We start from the raw sequence: 22,027 nt of genomic DNA on the forward strand, positions 1-22,027 counted from the left end.
TTTTTAATTTTCAGTCCTCAATGTTTTGGCCATGGAGGGTTCTTCAGGAGACGAATTGGTGCCCGTACCGGAACGGACAATTGACCCCTCCGTACAGGGCACTTAACCAGGCCTCCTGAAGTTACGTCACCCCACGTGTGCTAACCTCAGACAAACAATTAGCAAAAATGGCGGCGCAGGAAGAAAAGACGAGAGCGAAATTGTCCGTTTCACCGGCTGATTTCTCACTCGCATTCTTAGCGAATAGTGAAATATCGTTGAAAAGCAGACAGCAGGGCTTCAAGTATTTCAGCGAGGGGTATTTCAACGGTATTTCCTTGCATATCGACGGAGAAACCATTGATATTAGCGCGAGATCTTTCCGGAGTCAGAGGAAGACCGAGAAGCCACATAATATAATATATTATAACCCAAAGACGAATTCGTCGTTTCCTATTTTCGTGTTACATATCACACTTGTGTGCAGAATCTGTATGTGTATCTGTATAGCCGTTTGTGAACCGCCGTATGAAGGAAAAGAAGAAGGCGAGGCTTGATTTACGAGTTGTTTCTCTTGTTTTCTTTGTGTAACGTCACGCGCTCGCCTCAATAATTATTCTTGAATTAGTGCCGAACCTACGCAAGTCCCGACCGAGTACGACACTCACTACTTTAGTGTCCTCAAACATCCTTCCTTCAGTCTCTGTGCACGTCGAAGGCTTTTAGGACTGCTAGTCCGGTTTAGCTTAGCTAATTAGTCGCGAACAATGGGACACGTTTGTTCAGTCAGATCATCGCAAAATATCGCTCAACACAGATCAAGTGTGACAATCATTCACACGTCGCTATATTATGCAAGCGAATAACTGCTAATTCATTTATATGAGACATGTATTGAAAATCAAATATAGGACTTACCTTCATGCAAACATATCTGTTCCGGTTGATTTTAGATGGATTCAGTTGATCATGCGGTCTTCCACAAAGTTTGATCCATCAAAGACATTTTTCGTACTCGGTCTTCGGTTTTGGAAAGGGTAAGAGTTGAACTCCACCAACTAGCCTATCAGGATACCTGTCGTCAGTATTACAAAGTCCGTGACAACACCTCTTAACCATATCTATTGTTAAGGAACCCAAATACGTGATAAAACGCTAACAAAGGCTATACTGGACCGCGACTTTGTCTGAGGTAATGGCAGACGCCAACAAGGGGCGTGGTTCATGCAGATCTCTGGCCTCTGATTGGTCAACACTTATGTAATTTCTCCAGAGGGGTCAATTAGTGCCTGTACCGGAATGGACAATTTAAAGCAAACTAATTACAAGGCGGAGCCACAGGGGGCCCCTCCCATTGGGTTCAAAGAGCACTTCCCATGAACAGTAAAATCCATAAAAAAAAAATCATACAAAAAGAATTGTTTCAAAACAGCATTAGGGTTTCAAAACCAGGGCAAGGGTTTTGAGTCAGGGTTTCAAAATGAAGTTAAAAGCGAATTTTAGGGGTTCGGATTCGGGTTTAAAGAGATTTTGGCGATATCAAAAAATCTAGAGGATAAAAATAGGATTTAAAACAGCACTAGTATTAAACTAGGGTTTAATGAGAGTTTTCGGGTTTTGAATTAGGTTTTCAAAAGAGGGTTTTAAATAAGGGTTTAGGGTTTTGAAACAGGGTTAGAGATTCAAAAGGTTAGGATTTAAAAAAATGAGATAAGGGTTTCAATTAGTTCAAAGGGTTACCGTTTCTCTAACACAACCGTAAAATCATAATTAGAATGATGTAATCAAATGCACAATAACAAGCGTTACATCTTCTGTTGCCAGTTCATCACAACTTGTGCATTAAATCATAAACTCCTTCTGCGTTTAAAAGCCACAATAAATAAACAACCAAAAGTAAAAATAATTTTATTAAAACATCAAAAAACACAAACAATGCAACAAAACATACAAAAGACGGTGCTGAAATAATACCAGCAGCACTTTGAAGCAAACAAAAAAAACAAAACACTGGACTGTGTGCCAATACAGTCCAGTTACAGAAATGACGCATAAGAAAAGGAATATGCTGTTAAAAGCTTCAAACAAAGAGCATTAACGCAAACGTTAGACAAATTCGGGTTCTCTGGCCCGGTTTCGGCTAAGCGGAACCTTCTTGCCACACAGACGTGCCAGCAGGACTCGGGAACGACCAGACAGCGGCGAGGAGTAGTAGTAATTGTTGGACTGGTTCACGTTCAGCTCGGCCAGAGACGCGATCAGACTACCCTCGGCCCCGGTCGCGCCGTCGGGGGGGCCGCCGGGAGGCGGAGTTCCGTCCAGCTCCGGATTGTCCTGGTAGCTCAGTCGCTCGTCCTCGTCGTCGCCCTCATCGTCATCGTCATCCTCCACCTCGGCGCCTCCCGGCGTGGTGCTCTCCTCCTGTTCAGAGTCCGAGTCGGGGAGCTGCTCGCTGGAGCCCATGGACCCTGCGGAGGTACCCTCGCAGAGTCAAGCGCGGGATGTTTGAAAGAATTCGGGTCACTCAAAACTCACCGCAGCCTTCGTCCATTTTGTCCGACTCACACTTGCTCTTCCTGTGCGGGCCTCCGTCCTCCTCGCCGTCGGCAGAGCTGCTGGTCACATCCTCGCCGAGGACCTGAACCTGCACAATCATCACAAATGGGAAAAGCTCAACTAAAACTGACACTGCTATTGTAGAAAAAAAAAAAAAAAAAATCCTCTTCCTTCAAAAAAGTATTTCAAAAAATGATAAATTTTCAATGCATCAGCTACAAGTCGATACCAGCCACTGATATATATGGCCCCAAAAAAATTAAAATAAATTGTCACATTGACCTAGTGGAAACACGGTGATCAGCTGGAAAGCATTGGCCTCACAGTTCTGAGGTCCCGGGTTCAATCCCGGATCCGCCTGTGTGGAGTTTGCATGTTCTCCCCGTTCCTGCGTGGGTTTTCTCCGGGCACTGCGGTTTCCTCCCACATCCCAAAAACATGCAACATTAAATGGACACTGTAAATTGCCCCCCCCCCCCGGTGTGATTGTGAGTGTGACTGTCTCCATGTGCCCCACGATTGGCTGGCAACCAGTTCAGGGTGTGCCCCGCCTCCTGCCCATTGACAGCTGGGATACGTTCCAGCACTCCCCACAACCCTTGTGAGGATAAGCGGCTAAGAAAATGGACGGATGGATGGACATTGACCTAGTCCTCCTTGCCAGTACTTGGTGCTACACTGTGGCGGTTTGACACATTGGTTACTCATCATCTGCATAAGAACAAAAAAAAGGTCTGTTCACAATTACTGGTTAGTGCGTTATTGACAATTTACTGTCTGAAAAAGTACGTACTACTGTTGTTGTTGAATACTCAAAGAGTGAATACTCATTCTGGTATTTGTCTTAAAAAATGGTGTTGAACGTCCGGAGTAAAACTATTTGCAAAAATAAAGGCCACCCCTCCAATAAACACCCTGGCCAAAGTTGTTTAGTCTTTGAAGTACTCTTTGCAATAAATGGGGGGAAAAAAAAAAACAAAAAACAATTTGATACATAAAATGGATTTTTCCCAAATAATAAATAATCTCAAATCAAATATTAGCAGTAGGAGCTCACTGCGTGGGCGGAGGTGGAGGCAGAGCGGCCGGTCTTGTGGCCGTAGGAGCTCTTGGACTGGAAGACGGAGGCGTAGAAGACGATGAGGGCCTCGACCACGCGGGCCTGGTGGGGGTAGTCCACCAGAGACGAGAGGGATATGGTGGCTCCCGTGGGACGAGGACGCATCAGCGAGGGACCGAACACGATCCCCAGGTTACTGGCGCTCATCTTGTTCTCCTCCTCCAGCTCGGCGATCCTAACAGAAGCGAGATCGCGCGTCTTAAAAAGAGGCCACCACAGCAACGTGATACGCGCTAGCTGACGAGTCTTCTTCCTCACCGGCGAAGATGGCGAATCAGGTACCGCAGGGTGGCCATGTTGGCTTTGGGCAGCTCCTTCAGAAGTTCCCTCAGTTTGTCCACCAGCACGAGTGCTTCCGGGTCAGTTTCCGGGCCCAAGTCCACCAGCTGGGACCCCCTGCCCACCGCCGGGGGGCCGCCGGGCTCTTCGTCGGCCTGCACACTCTCCTTGGCCAAACCCACCAGGTTGTTATAAATGTGGAATGGAAGGATGGGCTCTGGCAACTGGATGTGGCAACCGAACAAAACAAAAACACACACACAAAAAATATATGATAAAAATGCTTGAACCCTTAACCTTACTCACCTTACCGCCTTCTGGAGTGAAGTAAATGAAAACATTGATAAGTAAAAGCACCCTCCCTCTATTATAAAACCAAATTTAAACAGTTCCTTGAGCTAAGCACAGGCCTACCCCAATACAAGTTGAAAAAAAAATTTGAGGCAGCCTCATGAGCATCTCAAATTGCACATAGAGTACTCATAGAGGTAAAGGTAGCTTAGCACCTTTTTATTTCAATTACTGTAATTTCCTGCCTACAGAGCGCACCTGATTATGAGCATAACCCAGTACATTTGGAAAGGAAATACCACTTGGTACATACATAAGCCGCAAGTGCCCACATTCAAACATGGGATATTTACAAAGAAAGACGGTACACAGAACGAGTTTTCAAAGATTTAATACCTTAGCTTAACATAGCAACAACACGCTAGCATGAACATGGCTGGTAAAAACAACAGCCGCGACATCTACACAGTAGCAACATGGAAGCGCAGCACGAACAGGGTCGGTTAAAAAAAAACAAAAAAAAAACATACCTAAATCACTGTGACACAGCAGTAACACGCTAGTGGAGCGCTAACCAGGCCGGTAAAAAAAAAAAAAAAACATACCGGTAAAAGTCCCTGCCTTGTTACATATATTCCACCGGTCTCACTCTTACCTTTTCCCCTCGAGTGCCCCCTTGCGGCCGTTACAAAAAAATGCATCATCATATAAGCCGCAGGGTTGAAAGCATGTGGGGAAAAAAAACCCAACAAACAACAAAATCCCCGTTTATAGGGCGTAAATTATAGTACTAGGATGCATTTTGATGCTACAGGGTAGGGTCTAGGAGGCTACTAGTGTGACACATGCCTACAAGTTGGGCCTAGTTGTGCTACGAGTGATCTCTAGTGGGTCTACTAGTGTGGCGAATTGTCTTGGACCTTAAGCTGGACATGAAAAATGACAAATGCTCAAAAAGCTTATAGGCCGGAAATTATGGTATTTTATTTTGTAAAACTGTAGCATACAAGGCACGACTGACCTGTCGCAGGTAGAGCTTGAGCACGTTGCTGATGTCGTGCGGCGAACACTGCGACAGCTCCACCAGCTCCTTGCCGTTCTCAAAGGCCTGACACAGCTTCTCCACGCGTGTCTTCACGCCGTTCACCCGGTAGATGCCCTGGCGGCCAACGAGCACAAGTGAGCAAACATTTTAGTCACGAGGCATTTCTCACATGATTAAAATGATCAGGATGTCAAGTGATCATTTCTAGGTCTGAGAGATGTAAATTATCCGAAGGCTTCTCATGTTGGTGCACGCGCAGTTTTAGAAATAGTGCCATAGTGCGTCTCGACAAAATGCACGCTTTAGTTAAGAACAAAATATGAGTGCAACTGCAAAAGTTATGATCCAGGATTCTTTTTTTCTTCCCCCTTCATTTTTTGACCAGAGTGAATCCGAATTACCACTCTTTTATTAGTAGCGCTACTGTGAATCAGATGAGTTTCAGTTTAAAAAATAAGTTGCTTGAGATTGCCCAATGCAAATTGTGATTAGTGCAATGTGTATTTTCTACAGATGAATAATAAAATGGTTATTTTAAGAGTTACAACAAGCAAATGGCACCAATTTGGTCGGTTGGCCATGAAACAGGGAAAAAGGTCTCTGACCTTCATCTTCAGCGCCCGCCGTTCGATCTCTGAGATGCACTTGGTGACGATGAAGGGGATGCCGTCGCTGGCACAGCTGGCCACCAGTGAGAATTCCCTGCCGAAGAGCTGTAGACGGCCCCGCAGCTTCTTGTGTCCGCACTGGATGGCCAACGTCTCCAGGCAGCGTTTGTGACAAGCCAGGAAACACTGTGCACGCATTGGGGAGGAGACCGTTTGAGAAAACCCATCTTTGTTTGAGGGGGTTGCCCCGAAAAACCTGCAATGTTTTCCTCCCCTCACCTCCTCGCATTCTGCTCCCTGGAAGTATACGTAACTGTCGCACTCGCGGCACTTGGCGGGAGTGCGCAGCTTCCTCAGACGGTGCGTCTGGGCGGCTTTGGACAGGCCCACGTTCCGGAAAGGTCTGGTGGAAACTACCACGTCGGGGTCCATGCCGTTCATGTCTGTGGAAGAATGAAAGACAGTTATTGAACTCATACTTGTATGACAAATATTGACAATTTTTTCTTTTCCACACAGAACACCCCGCATTTATCCACCTTTATCTTTCAAACAGACTCCAGCAAAGGGTGATATTGTCACAACTGTATGCACTTTCACAAAGGAACACAGCATCAGTTCACAAGTTTACATTAAGTAATAGGGCGTGATGTGACGTATAAAATACTTCCCGGACAGGGACAATTGCTTTCGACACAACAGGGCAGAAGATGTCAGGGTAAGGTGTCAAGGTAATATAAATGACAGAAAAATAATAAAATAGTAATTGATCAGCAGTGTATGGCTTTAATGACACTGTGGAACAAGCTAATGTTCAGCCTCACCTCTGTTGTGTTTTTGATACTATCTCCAAAATTGGAAAATTTCCAGTGCTGACTTCCCTTTTTGTGCCATTTATATAAATCTGTGTGACATGGAAAAAAGTACCAAAATGGTCGCTTACGGTGCAAGTAAAAGTCTTACTTGGCGTTTCAAAGGAGGCCACGTTCCCGTCTTTTTCGTCCGTGTCCTCATTGGACGACACCGTTCCGGTGGATGACGTCCGGGCAATTTTACTGATGTCGGCTAGCGAGACAAAAAGAACCTCAGAGTGTAAAAACGTGTCTGCCAAAAGAGAGAAATTGAACTGAAAATAGGAAATTTCCATTCAACAATTTTGTGGAGTTGTCTCATTTGGGTAGCTAGTGCTTTTTTTTTTTTTTCCTCTCTTTTTTTAACTCCCTACTTTATCCACCCACACAACTTGTTTTGTTCTGATTTATTGCATGAATGACCCAAACAATTAATTCAACCATTTATTGAAATAATCTCACTTGTGCTGGCGCTTGGAGACTCCAGGGTGCCGTCTGCCCCCACGCTGTCCTCACTCACTGTGGAGCCCCATGACTTGTGACCCTGCCCTGCACAACAACATATACAAATAGTGTCTCGACGTACAAATTTAATTTGTTCTGTGACCACACTTGCAACTCAAAACACTTCTCAAATTCTCTTTCCCATTTGACATGACTCACTAAAGAACGAACCAAAATTTTAAAAAAAAAAGATTTTTTTTTTTTTTAAAAAGAAAAATAGCCCCATAAACCAATGACACAAACAGAATGTAAAGAAATTAAATACTTTTTACTACATTTTTTGTTTCACTTAAAGGGACAGCTCATCAGTACATCATTATTAGTCGTTTCTCACAGAGGTTAAAGAATATTTGTGGGTATTGTTGTTTTACATGCACTTGTTGGTCATCATTTGTGTTCAAATATCCGTTGCTTATATAGTAGTATGCGAACATTACAACACACATGCTACAGTATTTTGTTAGGAGGTCCATGATGTTTCCCAATTTGTTAGCATTAATCTAGCATACTTTATAACAAAATTATGTGGTTGTTTAAAATACACAATGTGCAATTCTATGTGTTTGTCCAATTTGACAGTAAACTTGGATTGGGAGTAGCAATAACACCTTGAAGCCCCCCCCCCCCCCCCCCCTTTTTTTTTTTTTTTTTTTTTTTTTTTTTAAATCAGCCACGTTAAGTGAGTTGAGTTCACTGCCACCAGATGCTTGTATTTTAAATTTTTGCTCTCAAGTCAAAGCAAAAAGGCCGAACTGACACTCCATCGAAAACATTTTAAAAGTTGTCTTACTCATATCTCAAGGCACAACTGTATTTAGATTAAAGTCCCTTCTGTAAAAAAAAAAAAAAAAAAAAAAGGCAAATCTTCAAGTGGAGGCACTTACTAGGCTGGTGATCCGTGTCCACAGCCGCAGAGGTGCTGTCCGCCTGGCTCGTCTGCTCCCTGCTGAAGCTGTCGTTCCTTGGTCTGTGGCCTTGGCTGGTTTCATTTAACAATATACGTTAAAAATGAAACATCACCATGAGAGCAAGCGTCCTTCCTTACTGCGAGGTTGCGCCGGTGGGTGTGTAGGGCTCGAACGCGTAGCAGACGGCAGGCTGGTCGGGCAGCTGCAGATCTCTCACGTAGGCGGCATACTGCTGGCCCGGGTCGTAGAGCTTGCTGCTCTCGCACAAGGTCTGGTAGCAAACGGGCAGTGCCACCGTCTGCATGTGCATAAGCTGGTAGTACGAGATGGTGGCCTGGCAGTCACATTGAGAAGACACGTGAGGAAAAATGTCGGTGGAAAGATGTTTAAGATATATGTTTTGGGTCAGACCGAGCGCAGCGTTTGGTCGCTCTGTTTGATGAGGTCCTGCAGCTGCCTCAGCACAGTGACTTTGGTGTGCTCCAGCTCCATCATCTGAGCCGTGGCGTCGGCGATGCACGTCCTGTAGGTCGCCTCCGCCTCATCTGCCTACAGTGAAAACATACCAGTTGCCAGTGGTCAAAATGCCAATTTTAAAATTTAAGGTTGTCAACGCTAGCTATATTAAAACAAAGTCAGAGTAATCTAAATTAATAAAGAGTGAATGGGCGAGGTGGGGGCTTTATTATTCTTAACTTACAAACTCTCTGAACTTTACAAATTTGTTTTGCGACAACACAGCTTTCTACTTTTTCTTTGTGACTTTGTTTTCTTGTAACATTGAATTTCTTGAAACATTACAAGTTTTTTTTCTTGTAACATTACAACTTTGTCAGTGACTTTTTGTAACATTTAGATTTTTTTGATAACTTTAAAACATTCTGGTACCCATAGTTTTTTTTCCTAATACCATGACATTTTTTTGGAATTGACTGCACTGATCTTTTTGCTTATAACATTACAGCGTTTTATTTAACAGTACCTTTGTATTAACCTTATGACTTTTTTTTGTATTAACATGATCACTTTTTCATCATGAGTTATTTTGTCAGAACTCCCTCCCCCCATAATTTTGGGGAAAAAAATGTATTCATTAAATTGAAAAATATAATAAACCTTTTCTTGATACATTTGGTAGATTTTCTCTCAACTATAAATTTTTGTCACAGTATATACAAATAATATTTTCCATTTAGCACAGTATTTATTTTTTTGGGTAATTACATCCACCCTGCGCACCAACATTTCTGAACATAGGCATTGGCGATCACCTTGTTGCGAGCCTCTTCCTCCAACCTCTTCTTCTTGTCCACGGATTTGGGGTTGGCTCCCGCTCCCTCCTCCTCGGCTCGGCTGGCGGCTGCTTTGGCCTTGTAGTCTTCGCAGCGGGCCATGTAGGCTTGCTTGGCCTTGCGGAGGTTGGCCTCACAGTCCATCTGGAGGAGAAGCAGCTCCACTCACACTCGAGACTCAGTCACATGTGCGCAAATGCGTTAAAAGACATACCAGTTTTCTCTTTGCTCGAGTCCAGTGATCCTTTAATTCCTTCCGCCGCTTCTCATGCTCCTGCTTGCGCTGCACCAGCGGCTGCACACAAATAAATATAGACATGTTCGAGTTTATCTTTTCATCACACAAAAAGTACTCTCACAACAAATGGTCGGAACCTGGATAAAAGTCTGGTTGTGCAAGGTGGCGTTGGCCTGCTGGAGGCTCACACTCTGCTCCTGGTCCTGCTCCAGAGCCAAAGAGTATATGGAGAAGAGGGGCATGTGGGGCTGAAGGAAATAATACTGGTTAGTCATGACTGCATAGGATGGTACAAAAAAAAAAAAAAAAAAAAAAGACCGTTATCTAAAATGCATCTTACGTGTGTTATGCTGTGTTTGCAGGACTGGTATAATCTTTGAAGACCTTTGGAGAACTCCATCTCTGGTGGAAGACAGACAAACATACATATTATAAAGCTGTCCCTTTAAATACTTTATTCCTTCAACACTAGTTTTACTCTGGTAATATTCCTAATTCATAATTGCAGAAGTACATCTTGTAAAACAACCAAGTTGCGCAACCTTTGCAGAACATTTTTATCATGACGCTGCAACTTTTCCTTTTAACTATAAATTCACTCTCATGATGTGACTTACTGAAAACATTTGTAATTTTATGACTTGCAGATTAAGCAGCAAGAGATTCGTAATGTACCCAGTGAGGTTCTCTTCTCCGCATAACTGATGAGATCCTTCATGTACTTGGAAAATGTTTTGGCATAGTGAAGGGCAGAGTCCACGCCACCCTCGCTGCGCTGGAGAATCACGTCCACTCCCTCGACGTTGCCTGCAGGTCGGAAACATGGCCACTTGTGCATTGATAAGTGGGCAAAAATGGACCAAGTATTGTTGGAAAACAGTTATTTCTGAATAAATACAATGGAAAGTAAAAGTAAACCAGCCTAAACAAACAATTCGGAGTTCACCGCAAAATTTCTAGAAAAAGAAGCTTCTATATGACAACCTTTTGTCATCGTAATGCTACTATATTACCAGAGGTGTTTAGTAACACTGATTTTCAAACTCAAACACTTTTTACTTAAGCATTCAACAAATGCTTTCTTTCACTCTCTTCCTCTCGTGAGTTTTATTTGTATCCATCATCACTTGGGTGTTCCATTTGTTTTGGTTTGTCAGAGACGCCCATGCTTCAGGCGCTGTCACGTGAGTGTTTCACCAATCCAACGAAACTACTGTACAAGTGCTGTTAGACTTCATTTCAGTCAAACCGAGCCAGTGAAAGGGTCTGCACGGCCCCACCCAGAAGCAAAATTTTCAAGATGACTCCTTTACATGAAGCGTGGCAGAAACGAGAGAAAACAAAATGGCGTGTGACTCACAGTGAGAGGAGGCTGCCCAGCCCGGATTCACATTGACAGTTTTTTTTTTTTTTTTAAGCAGACTATAAAAAAAAAGCCATTTCACAAGCTGCGATCCTAAAACAAGAATGTTCATTTAAGACCATTTCTTGCCGCTAAATTTGCTTTCATTTATTGTTATTTTGCAAAGATTAGTTATATTGATGGGAAACATCCCAATTTGCACATACCAATTATGATTATTTTTGTGTATTTGACAATAGTATTTTTTTATTGGTTACTTAAGTAATTATTCAAAGGACAACTTTTGACTTTTGTCATTATGTTAAAGGAAAATTAGCCTTAAGTACGCTCGAGTAATTTTTTTTTCACCTAACACCAAAGTGACTCATCTCGTAACCTTCCAACATTTCTCTTTGAACACTATGACCACGCGACACCATTTGTGCATTTTATAGCAGTTTTTCATTAACTTTACAAGTGTAAAAACTCAATTCATACACAACTCACAAAATCAATAACGACTCAAGCTTGAGCTCAAATTTATTCTCATAGCTACTTTGTTTAACGTTGCACCTTTTTTTCTTCTAATACACTTAAAAGCTCTAAACTTCATAACTTTCTCCAATTTTTTTTTCCAAGTATTGACATTTTTTTTTCTTGTAGCTTTTCAACTTTCAAATATTTTGTCTTTGCATTTCCCTTGTCACCTTAGGAAATGTCTTCAATGAAAAAGTAAATACAATAAAAAAATAAAATAAAATCTGAAGCGCAATCGCGTGGTGAAGCTGCCTACCTATATTGTCCGAGTGGCTCCCGAGATGAGCGCCGTCCTGGCCTGCAGCGGTATACAAGTTGTCCATGGACTGCACAGCATAAAAGAAGCACATTTAAAGGAGCCGCCGGACATGATAATTGAAAAGTGGCGATAAATGGAGGAGAACGAGTCAGTCACTCACGCGGCTCTTCTCAGTGGGCAGCAGTGACAGCAGTGTGCTGCTGTCCACCTCGCCCATCAGCAGCTCGGACACACTGGACACAAGCACAAGGTACACTTTTACCTCGAGCAGAATTGCACACGTACTACACATTCTTGAAATACTGACTTTTTATCCCCTCCAAAATAGACTATTTTCCCCTCATTACGTTTTTAAAATTTTCATAAATAATGGTACAACTTTTTACGTAGAATGAGATTATATATATCTTTATTTATAAGAACATAATCTATACACAATTAACATCAAATTCATTTTTATAAGGCAGCAAATCTTTTCCTGATGTTGTTCTCACATACCCTTATCCTTGTAATGCAGTATTTGACTTCTGTAACATTGCATTATGCAACCTTCAACCTTTTCTAGCAAATTTTGAACTCCTGAACATTTTTTTATTATAACAGTCAATTCATTGCTTGTGCACTTATTCCCCCCCCTCATTAAATTGTGGTACAGTATTGTAATGTTAAAACTATTTTCTGATGAAAAAAATTCTTGTAACATTCAGTTTTTTCCTCATGAGCTCTCAATACAGTATTACAATTATCCTCCTAACATTAAAAACGTGTCTTAACAAACGTTTTTTGGTAAACAATTGAAACATCCATCCATTTTCTTAACCGCTTATCCACAAAAGGGTCGCGGGGAGTGCTGGAGCCTATCCCAGCCGTCAACAGGCAGGAGGTGGGGTACACCCTGAACTGGGAGCAAACCGGAGAAAACCCACGCAAACACAGGGAGAACATGCAAACTCAAACCAGGGAGGGCCGGGATTGAATCCGGATCCTTAGAAGTGTGAGGCCAACACTTTCCAGCTGAGGCACTGTACTGCCACAATTGTGACAGATTTTTACATTTTAATTACAAAAAAAGTGTTCCTGTAGTCAGACATGACTATATTTATATTTCAGTTCAGACAGAGGTTGTGAGGTCATTTGCCATGAGATTTTTTTGTTTTTTTAAAGAGGGTAAATTTCATGTTACTGCGGGTGGAATGGAGGGCAGCTGACTGGATGAGGAAAAGGAGCTGTCAGACATTTTAACTGAGTGATGACTCACTTCCTCTTGCTGGTCTTCTGACAGTTAAAACAGACATGTGACCGCTTCAAACGCAAACACCATACATCATTTTTTTATTTTTAAATCAAGGTTTTTTTTTTTATTTCTTTTTTTTTTTTTTTTTAAATGTAGAGATTTCCTGTCCTGTGTGTTCACTTGCATGCTAATAATCCCAATGTGATCTGAGCGATCGTATCCAAATCAGACATTTTGTGTCATGGCGTGCAAGAAAACCACTTCCTGTTTTCGTACTCTCGGTCTCATGCAAATGCGTCAACATTGACACCCTTCTCACTTACACACAGAAAGACGGTTTACATGTAACTTATGTTTTGAGCAATATCGCAGTCACTCACTTGCTGCTGAAGGCCACTGCAATGGTCTCAATGGCTTTCTCAAAGTCCTTTTTGTCCGAGTCATTGCACGCCTCGTAGTGGAAACCTACAAAAGTGTTTATTCATAGATTGGATTACTGTAAATTGGTATTAAAAAAAGAAAAACTTACAAAAAAATGCAATACACCACCATCATCTTTAGTGAAATGTCAAAAGTAAACCCCCTTAGCAGATTGGCTCTAAATGTCTGCCATCCATAAAACTGAATGTTTGATACTCAACTACCATATTGTACCCAGATGTTTGAGATACAGGCAAGCATGTTTTCCTACTTTGCTTTATTTTTGAACATTTACAAAGTATATCAGATGGAAACAGGAGTTGAGAATATTCAGAGACTTGTCATCTCACTCGCCTTTGACTTTGGATATCAGTTTCCCAGCAGCGGTGAGGATCTCTACCGTGTTGAGGAAGGGGTACGTGTTGATGACCTGCCGCAACACCCGCAGAACTTCCCCCAAGCACTCGTGGGCTACGGGCCGCTGGTTCTCTGTACCTTTGTGCAAAGAAAGTCAGTTGGCATCTGCCCTACAGTTAGGACGGCACCCTCTCACGGCAATTAGGGCACGCAAGGTAAACAGCAAATTATTGTGTCTTCATACAGGGGTGATAGCATTTCGATGCAACTTTTTACCCCATTTGGGCACACTAAGTTTATTTCCTGTTTTTATTCCCATTTCAGGTCAGCTAGACGGGACTCTCGGTCAGAGTTGATTACTGACCAGCTTTTGGGGAACAAAGAACATGTTTGACAAGAAGAAGCACTTAGTAAAGCTCTAGACTAGGTTTGTTAACTTTTTGAGCTAGCCGGCTGCCACAGGCTTGTCATTTTGATCAAAAAGTAGTGCGTTATTAATGGCCGAAGAAAGTGTGGGTGTTAACATGTTAGTGTTATCAGAAAACACGTTTGTATACTTGACACAGATTGTGTTTGGATGTACTTTGAGTGTACCAATACCTCCCACACACAATGAAACTCATGAATTTGAGTTAGAACTAAACATCGAAAAGGGACCTGTATCTGGCAGACGCAGTGATTATGGACCAATAAGACCCCAGCGGTTTTCCATTTTTAAAATTAGGAAAACTGACATTAGGACATTTTGGCATTTCCAACAAAAATTGGATCATGCAAACCTGATAAATGGACCACAAATTATTAAAACTTAACAGGAACACTGGGACGAAAGCGGACCGTCAACATTTTACATTTATTTACTGTCTTCTGGGCTGTAAGCCACGACTTTTTTCCACACGCTTTCAACCCTGCGCTTAATGCGGCTAATTCGTGCATTTTTTCTAACAGCCGCAAGGAGGCATTTGAGCGGAAAAGCTAAGAGTGATACCGGTGGAATATATGTGCCGAGGAAGTGACTTTTACAATGTTTTTTTTTAACTGGCCCAGTTAGCTACGTGCTAGTGCGTTGCTGCCACGTCTTAGTAATTTAGGTATGTTTTTTTTTTTTTTTTAACTGGCCCTGTTAGTGCTGTCCAACCATATTCCTACTGTGTAGCTGCTGTGGCTGTTTATTTTTTTTTAAACCAGCCCAGTTTGTGCTACAGTGTTGTTGTTATGTTAAGCTAAGCTAAGGTATTAAAACTTTGAAAACTCTGTGTACTGTCTTTCTTTTCAAATATCTCGTGTTTCAATGTGGGCACTTGCGGCTTTTCCACAGGTGCGGCTTATATATGTACCAAATGGTATTTCCTTTACAAATGTACTGGCTGAGGCTAATAATCAGGTGCGATCTGTAGGCCGGAAATTAATGTAATAATTTTGTGTCCATTCATGAGACGCGTGTGCCATTTATTTTTATGATGGGCAAATTTTCTTCTTCGAACAGAACAACAGTTTGGCAGCATTAGATGTCACAACAGTGTCCATGGTGACGTCTGTTCGAGTGTCTGTGATGATACGAACAGAGTGACCTCAACATTGAGCCACACAGGAAGGGGACTTATTTTTCCCCCGCAAGAAATGCTGCCTTGCAGACTTTTCTGAAGTTGCTTTATGTAAAGTGAAATCCCTACAGCGCAAGTGCAGGGAGGCACAGCCACCCTATCGGAGGAGGAAGTGCGCGCGAGGCTGCACTGTCAAGACACGATCCACAGTAGTTTCCTGTTTAGAAGAACGCAAGAACATGAAAGTCACGGTAACACACAAACACGTAGCAAATGCACACGTGTGTTGCAGGTGGCTTTTGGAACGATCGCGCGGCCATTATGAGCCACGTTGTGAAAGGTGAGCAATAAGATGTGAAAAAAAGCCGTTCAGAAGATGAATAGATTTTACGCTCTTTAAAAACATTCCTCCATTTTCTGAGGAGTTGGAGCCCATCTCAGCTGCCTGTGTATAAACGTTGTTGCTCCAGCGATCGTGTCGGTGCTTTTACAGAGTTCTACTCAATTAAATGATAAGAATTGGGGATCCTAAATCTTTTTGAAAACTTCCAACTACCTTCAGCCAGCACCACCACATCCTTCAGCTTCTCCACGGCCTCAGCAAAGCGCGCCACGTCCCTAAGCAGGGCCGGGATGTCCTCCACCTCGATGGCGGCGCCCTCGGGGGCCTCGGATGACGGGGGCGTCGGCGTCATGGCACCTTTGGCCTGGCCTTTGGTGAACACCCACGACTGAAGAGTCAAACCTGGGGGCGTACAAATAGGTAGACAGTCAGCCACTGTACATTTGATACATTTGGTACCTCAGCGTTCGGTGAGGATTTACCAGACCTAATCCACCTCTTAACTCATTCACTGCTGTGGACTTTCATAGTCGTCAACTGAAATTAAGACTCTTTACTGCAACCGATGACTCTACAGAGCTGCCAACGTATAGAAATCCACTTCCAGAACAATTAGTCTAAATTTCCATACTTTTTAAATTATGTCAAGAACAATTTTTTTTTCAGTATATTGAATAGGATAAAAACAATTCTGCAGAATGTTCTAATAGTAAAATGATTACGCCAAATCACTGATTCTATATTTGTTATTTAAATGTATTTGTTACAATAACCTTACAGCTGCAGTCAAATTATGAGGTCAAATGTGTCTTTACAGTCAATTGTCATGTAGCTGTATTTTATGCTCTATCTTACAGGTGTCAAAATCAAGGCCCAGGGGCCAGATCCGGCCCACCACATGATTTTATGTGGCCTGCAAAGCCAAATGTACTGATTCTTCTTGTTTGAAGGAGGAGAGGAGGGAGGAGAAAAATAAATCGGTACCAAAATTTCTAATTGCCATGTATCATAAATGATAATGTTGAAATATTACAAGCATTTTTGTCTTACAAAACATGAATAGTTGAAGAAAACATTACCCTTGATTTCTGATTCCAAAACTAGTTCATTAATTAATGATGCGATGAGACGATTGTATATTTTACGCAACGGCCCTCTGGGCGAAACCAGAACTACAATGTGCCCCACGAGAAAAACGAGTTTGGCACCTGTGGTCTATCTGGATCAGTAAATGTTACAATTATTATTTATTTTTTACAGCAAGCTTGTAAGGTAATGATGGTTGTATGAGACCAGGTGCTTTCTGTGATGAGCTGCAATTTATATATTGCTGACATTGTGCGGAATCCTCATACCTCCAAATTGTGAAAGCCCCCACCTCACCCCCCATAAAAAAGAGACAATAACATTGCATCGTCTAAGCCAGCAAGCCATTTTCAAACCTTTAAAAAAAAACATTTGGACATTAAGAGGTTTCAGCACAGTGCAAGTGATATGACCCGACTAGTCGAGTAATAGCAAATATAAACGGGGACTAGTAAATTCTGAAAATAATCTTTCATGGGATTCCTAAACTGTCATTGTAACCTGTCCCACTTATGGACTAGTAATTTCTGAAAATAATCTATCATGGGATTCCTAAACTGTCATTGCAACCTGGCCCACTAGTGAAGTTAGACTCCAGACCTCACTTCATACAATAAAGACCATGTATGAATGGATGCTTTATGGTTGGTTTTTGTGACAATGGCTTCTCGAGCAAGTAATTTCAGCCCTCTGCATATTCCACATATATTGACAACCATAGAATACCGTCCCAAACCATGATCGTGTTTCAGCCAGCACTGCGAGCTCTCTCGTCTTGCGGTCCAACTACAGGTTTTCCGTATCGTCTCACCTGCGGCGCTGGCGTGTCGGCTCAGGGTGGTCGGCCGCCTGAGAGTGCCGGCGGGAGTCGGGGCGCCCGGCGCCAGCTTGCCGTGCTGGGGGCTCGGGGTCCCGGGGCAGGATAGCGAGGGGTCCTGCGGCCCGGCGGAGGACGGGGTGAGCATGAACGAGGATGAGGAGGAATAGGTGGGCGAAGAGGAGAGGGTGACGTCACCGCCATCCTTTCGAGGCTGCTCCTGGAGGATGGATAGCTGGGAGGAACACAGAGGAGAGAAACGTTCAAAATGGGTCCTGTTTTTGACACCGTGTTGACGAGAGACTTTCACAAGATCCTGCACGACAGCACTTCCCAATTCTGAGGGTGCGGCAGACGTGAAGAAATACAGTAAAAGCACAATATTATTCTAGAAGCATACCAAAAGGATCTGTTTCAATAATTACCTGTTTGAGCCACACATCCAGTCGCCTTGCGCCCTTACAATCCCCTTTTTTGGCCCTTAGACTGATGGAATAAGGCTTGTAGCTGCATTTGTAACTCCGCTTCATCATGGCTACAGAATTTCAAAGCAATGGCCACATCCCCTTCATCATACACACATTTACACTCCAGCCCGACTTGCAACACATCAATTCACAACACATCATCACTGGCCACTGAGCTCCTTTCTCTTGTACGGAATGTTATCTGCCACCACACGCACACGCCAAAAGTGGCGGTTTCATTTGCGCGTGCATCCCGGAAGGGATGTGTTCACTCAATCAGATGCAAAACAGCAACACATGGAAGATACAAAATGGCAGATGCGCTCCTAAAAGTTTGATGCCCATTCAATTATTACAAAAACTTGGGATGTGACGAGAGTCCCAGATTGAAAAACTGGTACTTCACTTTGTAATATCAAATTAAAATGACTATCCACAACAACAACTCCACTCGGACAAACTTGTCCACAAGTGTTTTTTATAGGCTTTACTGAATATAATTATCTATGTTCATCTATTTATGCCAGTGAGGCATAGTGACAGAACAAATTAAATTATTCTTATATTAGATAGCAGTAAGACAGCAATTAATCCATCCATTTTCTGAGCCGCTTATCCTCACGATGGTCGCGGGAGTGCTGGAGCCAATCCCAGCTATCTTCGGGCCACAGGAAAGTTACACCCTGAACTGGTTACGCACCAATCGCAAGGAACATAGAGACAGAACACAGCAACACTCACAATCACACCTAGGGTCAATTTAGAGTCTCCAATTAATGTTGCATGCTTTTGGGATGTGGGGGGAAATCGGGGTGCCCGGAGAAAACCCACACAGTCATGTGGAGAACATGCAAACTCCAGACAGGCGGGGCCGGGATCGAAACCCGGACCTCAGAACCGCAAGGCCAAAACTTTACAGCTGAGTTAGCGTGCCGCCACAGCATTGAATGTACGGTATCTACTTTTTGTGACATTTCCGTTTTGTCTGTGTGATGTGAGATTTTTCAACTGGAAAGTCTGTGCCTTGGCTCCAAAAAGGTTGGTCAGGTCATCTTTTGAACATAACGGCAGCATGTTGACACACAACCATGAGCACTAGCTTGCTAGGCTATGTAACGTTTTGTTGCCTGCTTATGAGACATTTAATATTAAAAGTGTGCGTACATACCGGTACCTCAAGAAAGTCTTACAAACATCCTCTCCTGTCCTGAGCACCGGTAACCAGCAACACAGGTCCCCCCCCCTTTTTTTTTTTAACAAAATATTATTGTTACAACAATAAAAATGTATCTTTGTTCATCTATCTATGGCAGCTCCATATACAGTAAAGACCTTCTTCTTTTCCTTTCTGCTTGTCCCGATTAGGGGTCGCCACAGCGTCTCATCTTTTTCAATCCAAGCCGATCTCGTGCATCCTCCCCTCTAACACGCACTGTCCTCATGTCCTCCCTCATATCCATCAATCTTCTTTGGTCTTCCTCTCGCTCTTTTGCCTGGCAGCTCTATCCTCAGCACCCTTCTACCAATATACACACTCTCTCGCCTCTTGAGATGTCCAAACCATCGAACTCTGCTCTCTCTTACCTTGTCTCCAAAACATCCAACTTTGGCTGTCCCTCTAATGGGCTCATTTCTAATCCTATCCAGCCTGTTCACACCAAGCGAGGACCTCAGCATCTTCATTTTTGCTACCTCAAGTTCTGCTTCCCGTTCTTTCTTCGGCACCACCGTCTCTAACCCGTACATCATCGCCGCCCTCATCACTGTTTTATAGACTTTGTCCTTCATCCTAGTGGAGACTCTTCTGTCGCATAGAACATCAGACACCTTCCGCCAACTGTTCCATCCCGCTTGGACCCGTTTCTTCACTTCCTTACCAGACTCGCCATTGCTCTGTATTGTTGACCCCAAGTATTTGAAGTAGTCCACCCTCGTTATCTCTTCTCCCTGGAGCTTCACTCTTCCCCCACGGCCCCTCTCATTCATGCACATTTATTTTGTTTTACTTCAGCTAATCTTCATTCCTCTCCTTTCCAGTGCGTGCCCCCATCTTTCTAATTATGCAGTAAAGATCACCTGAACAAATAAATGCTTTTCTATTTGATGGTATAAAGTTTATAATGAACTTCTGTATCCATTTTTTTGTGACAGTCTTGTTTGTTGGTGCGTCGTGACAATTGAGAATTTTCAAATGTAACCTTAGCTCAATAAAAGTTGGGAATGACTGGATTTTATTTTTGTTCACCAACTGTTTGTTTGTCCTTTCAAGCGCCGGAAAGGAGATTCATCTTGAAGAAAGATCTGTCTCGTATCGACTCATATGTGAAGCCCAGTGGATAATCATGTCATGACCCTTTGTAGTAAAGAATATGAGCATCAAAGCCACAGATATAGGAGTATCTCGGTTCTGTGCGCGACATGTCATCATGAGTTCCCCCAAAAACTTAATTCAGTCAAAGTAGCTGTTGAGAGAATCGGCGAATACTGCTGATGTCCACTGGGATTTAGTTACTTGACCGGAATTCGTGACTGTAACCGTCCAAACGCTGACTGACACACGCACCCCCCGACAAAGACACCATGAGAGATAGGTCGAGCCAAGCATACGGAAAATGGCTGACACTCACACACTACTGAGTGCGTTCACTCATACATACAGAGGAAGTAATGATTGCTTGCACGCGCGTGCGCGGATACACAACCTACCACACACGCACACACACATGGTATTCTCCAAAATATACACAACCACAAACAAACATGCGAAGACACACACTAACAACAGTTTAAACACACACGCACAGGAGGGAGGTTCCCCAATGAATAACTACCGTATATGATGTGTATACACACACACACACACACACACACACATATATATATATATATATATATATATATATATATATATATATATATATATAAAATATACCAAGACGCGTCTCCCTCACCGTGTTGGGGGGTCCGGGGCTTTGGCTTCGACTCTTTTTGGACATGGACGGAGTCTTGATAAGTTCTCGCTTCTTGCGCGCGAACATCTTGAGAGTGGCTCGGCCTTCCATGCCGGCCTCCTTGAGTTTGACGTACAGACCCCCCACCCACCCGCCCACTCGCCACTTGGGCGCTGTGCCGCCGCTCTCGCCGCTCAGTGGGGAGGCGTCGCGGGCATCCGTCCGGGTCCACGGAGGCCGTCTGTGGCTGTGCGCCGTCGGCTTCCTCGCGCCGTCGCACATTGACGGCCAGCTTCTTCCGCGCCGCCTGCTTCTTCCTCAACGGGGGATGTGGGCGGGGGGTGCCCGGAAAGCTCGCTACTTTATTTAATGAGACAACATTCAACGAGTGTCCCACTATGAACTTTCTCGTGTTTGTTTTTTTTTTTCAAAGCACAATGAGCGAGCGTCCGCCCGCCTTGAAAAGGACAGCTCGACTAAACAATTAGCGTTCAAAGCGCACGTGCGAGCTCACGTCAAGTCGTTTTGGGGTATCCTTCCGCCGCCTAGTCTACCTTGCCACCTGCACCGCGACGTAAATTAAATCCCTTTTTTGGATGATTACGTTTCTGAAATATAGGATAGTTTTTTTTTTTTTTTTAGGAGGCTGCTTATATTATATTGGGGACCATGATAATAGCTAACAACTAACCTTTATAATACTAACAACAAAAGTATTGTCGGGTCAAGTCGCACTTTAGTGTTTTAGTAGTTTTTCAAAAGTTTTATTCCGTGTATGTATTTTATCTCAGACGCTAATCCTCACAAGGGTCGTGGGAATTTCCATCTTCGGGCAGAAGGCGGGGTACACTGTCTAAAAATCTAAAAAAAAAAAAAAAATAAATAGATTGGATAGCGCATACACATCGAGCGGTATGTCGATTGGTTAAAGCCAGTTGGCCGCCATCTTGGTACTCCCAAAACGTGTGGAGGTTTGCAGGGTGGATTATGGAGGGGTTT

At 43.2% G+C, this 22,027-nt stretch overlaps 1 protein-coding gene across 1 annotated transcript; it reads right to left on the reverse strand.

The window, feature by feature from the left end:
• Positions 1–1,871: 1,871 nt before the first annotated feature.
• Positions 1,872–21,576, reverse strand: arhgap45b (Rho GTPase activating protein 45b). Its single transcript, XM_061825429.1, has 24 exons — positions 21,029–21,576; positions 17,605–17,845; positions 15,921–16,109; positions 13,818–13,958; positions 13,424–13,508; positions 11,970–12,042; positions 11,807–11,876; positions 10,347–10,478; positions 10,012–10,073; positions 9,809–9,919; positions 9,648–9,728; positions 9,413–9,577; positions 8,553–8,690; positions 8,279–8,475; positions 8,118–8,212; positions 7,192–7,278; positions 6,842–6,943; positions 6,158–6,321; positions 5,876–6,064; positions 5,247–5,384; positions 3,914–4,158; positions 3,593–3,830; positions 2,515–2,623; positions 1,872–2,447 (listed from the first exon to the last, which is right to left on the reverse strand). Exons 1-24 carry the CDS (start codon positions 21,308–21,310, stop codon positions 2,086–2,088), a joined length of 3,696 nt encoding a protein of 1,231 aa, XP_061681413.1. The 5' UTR covers positions 21,311–21,576; the 3' UTR covers positions 1,872–2,085.
• Between the last annotated feature and the right edge of the window lie 451 nt (positions 21,577–22,027).

Source organism: Syngnathoides biaculeatus, chromosome 7 (assembly GCF_019802595.1).
Source record: "Syngnathoides biaculeatus isolate LvHL_M chromosome 7, ASM1980259v1, whole genome shotgun sequence".
NCBI lineage: Eukaryota > Metazoa > Chordata > Actinopteri > Syngnathiformes > Syngnathidae > Syngnathoides > Syngnathoides biaculeatus.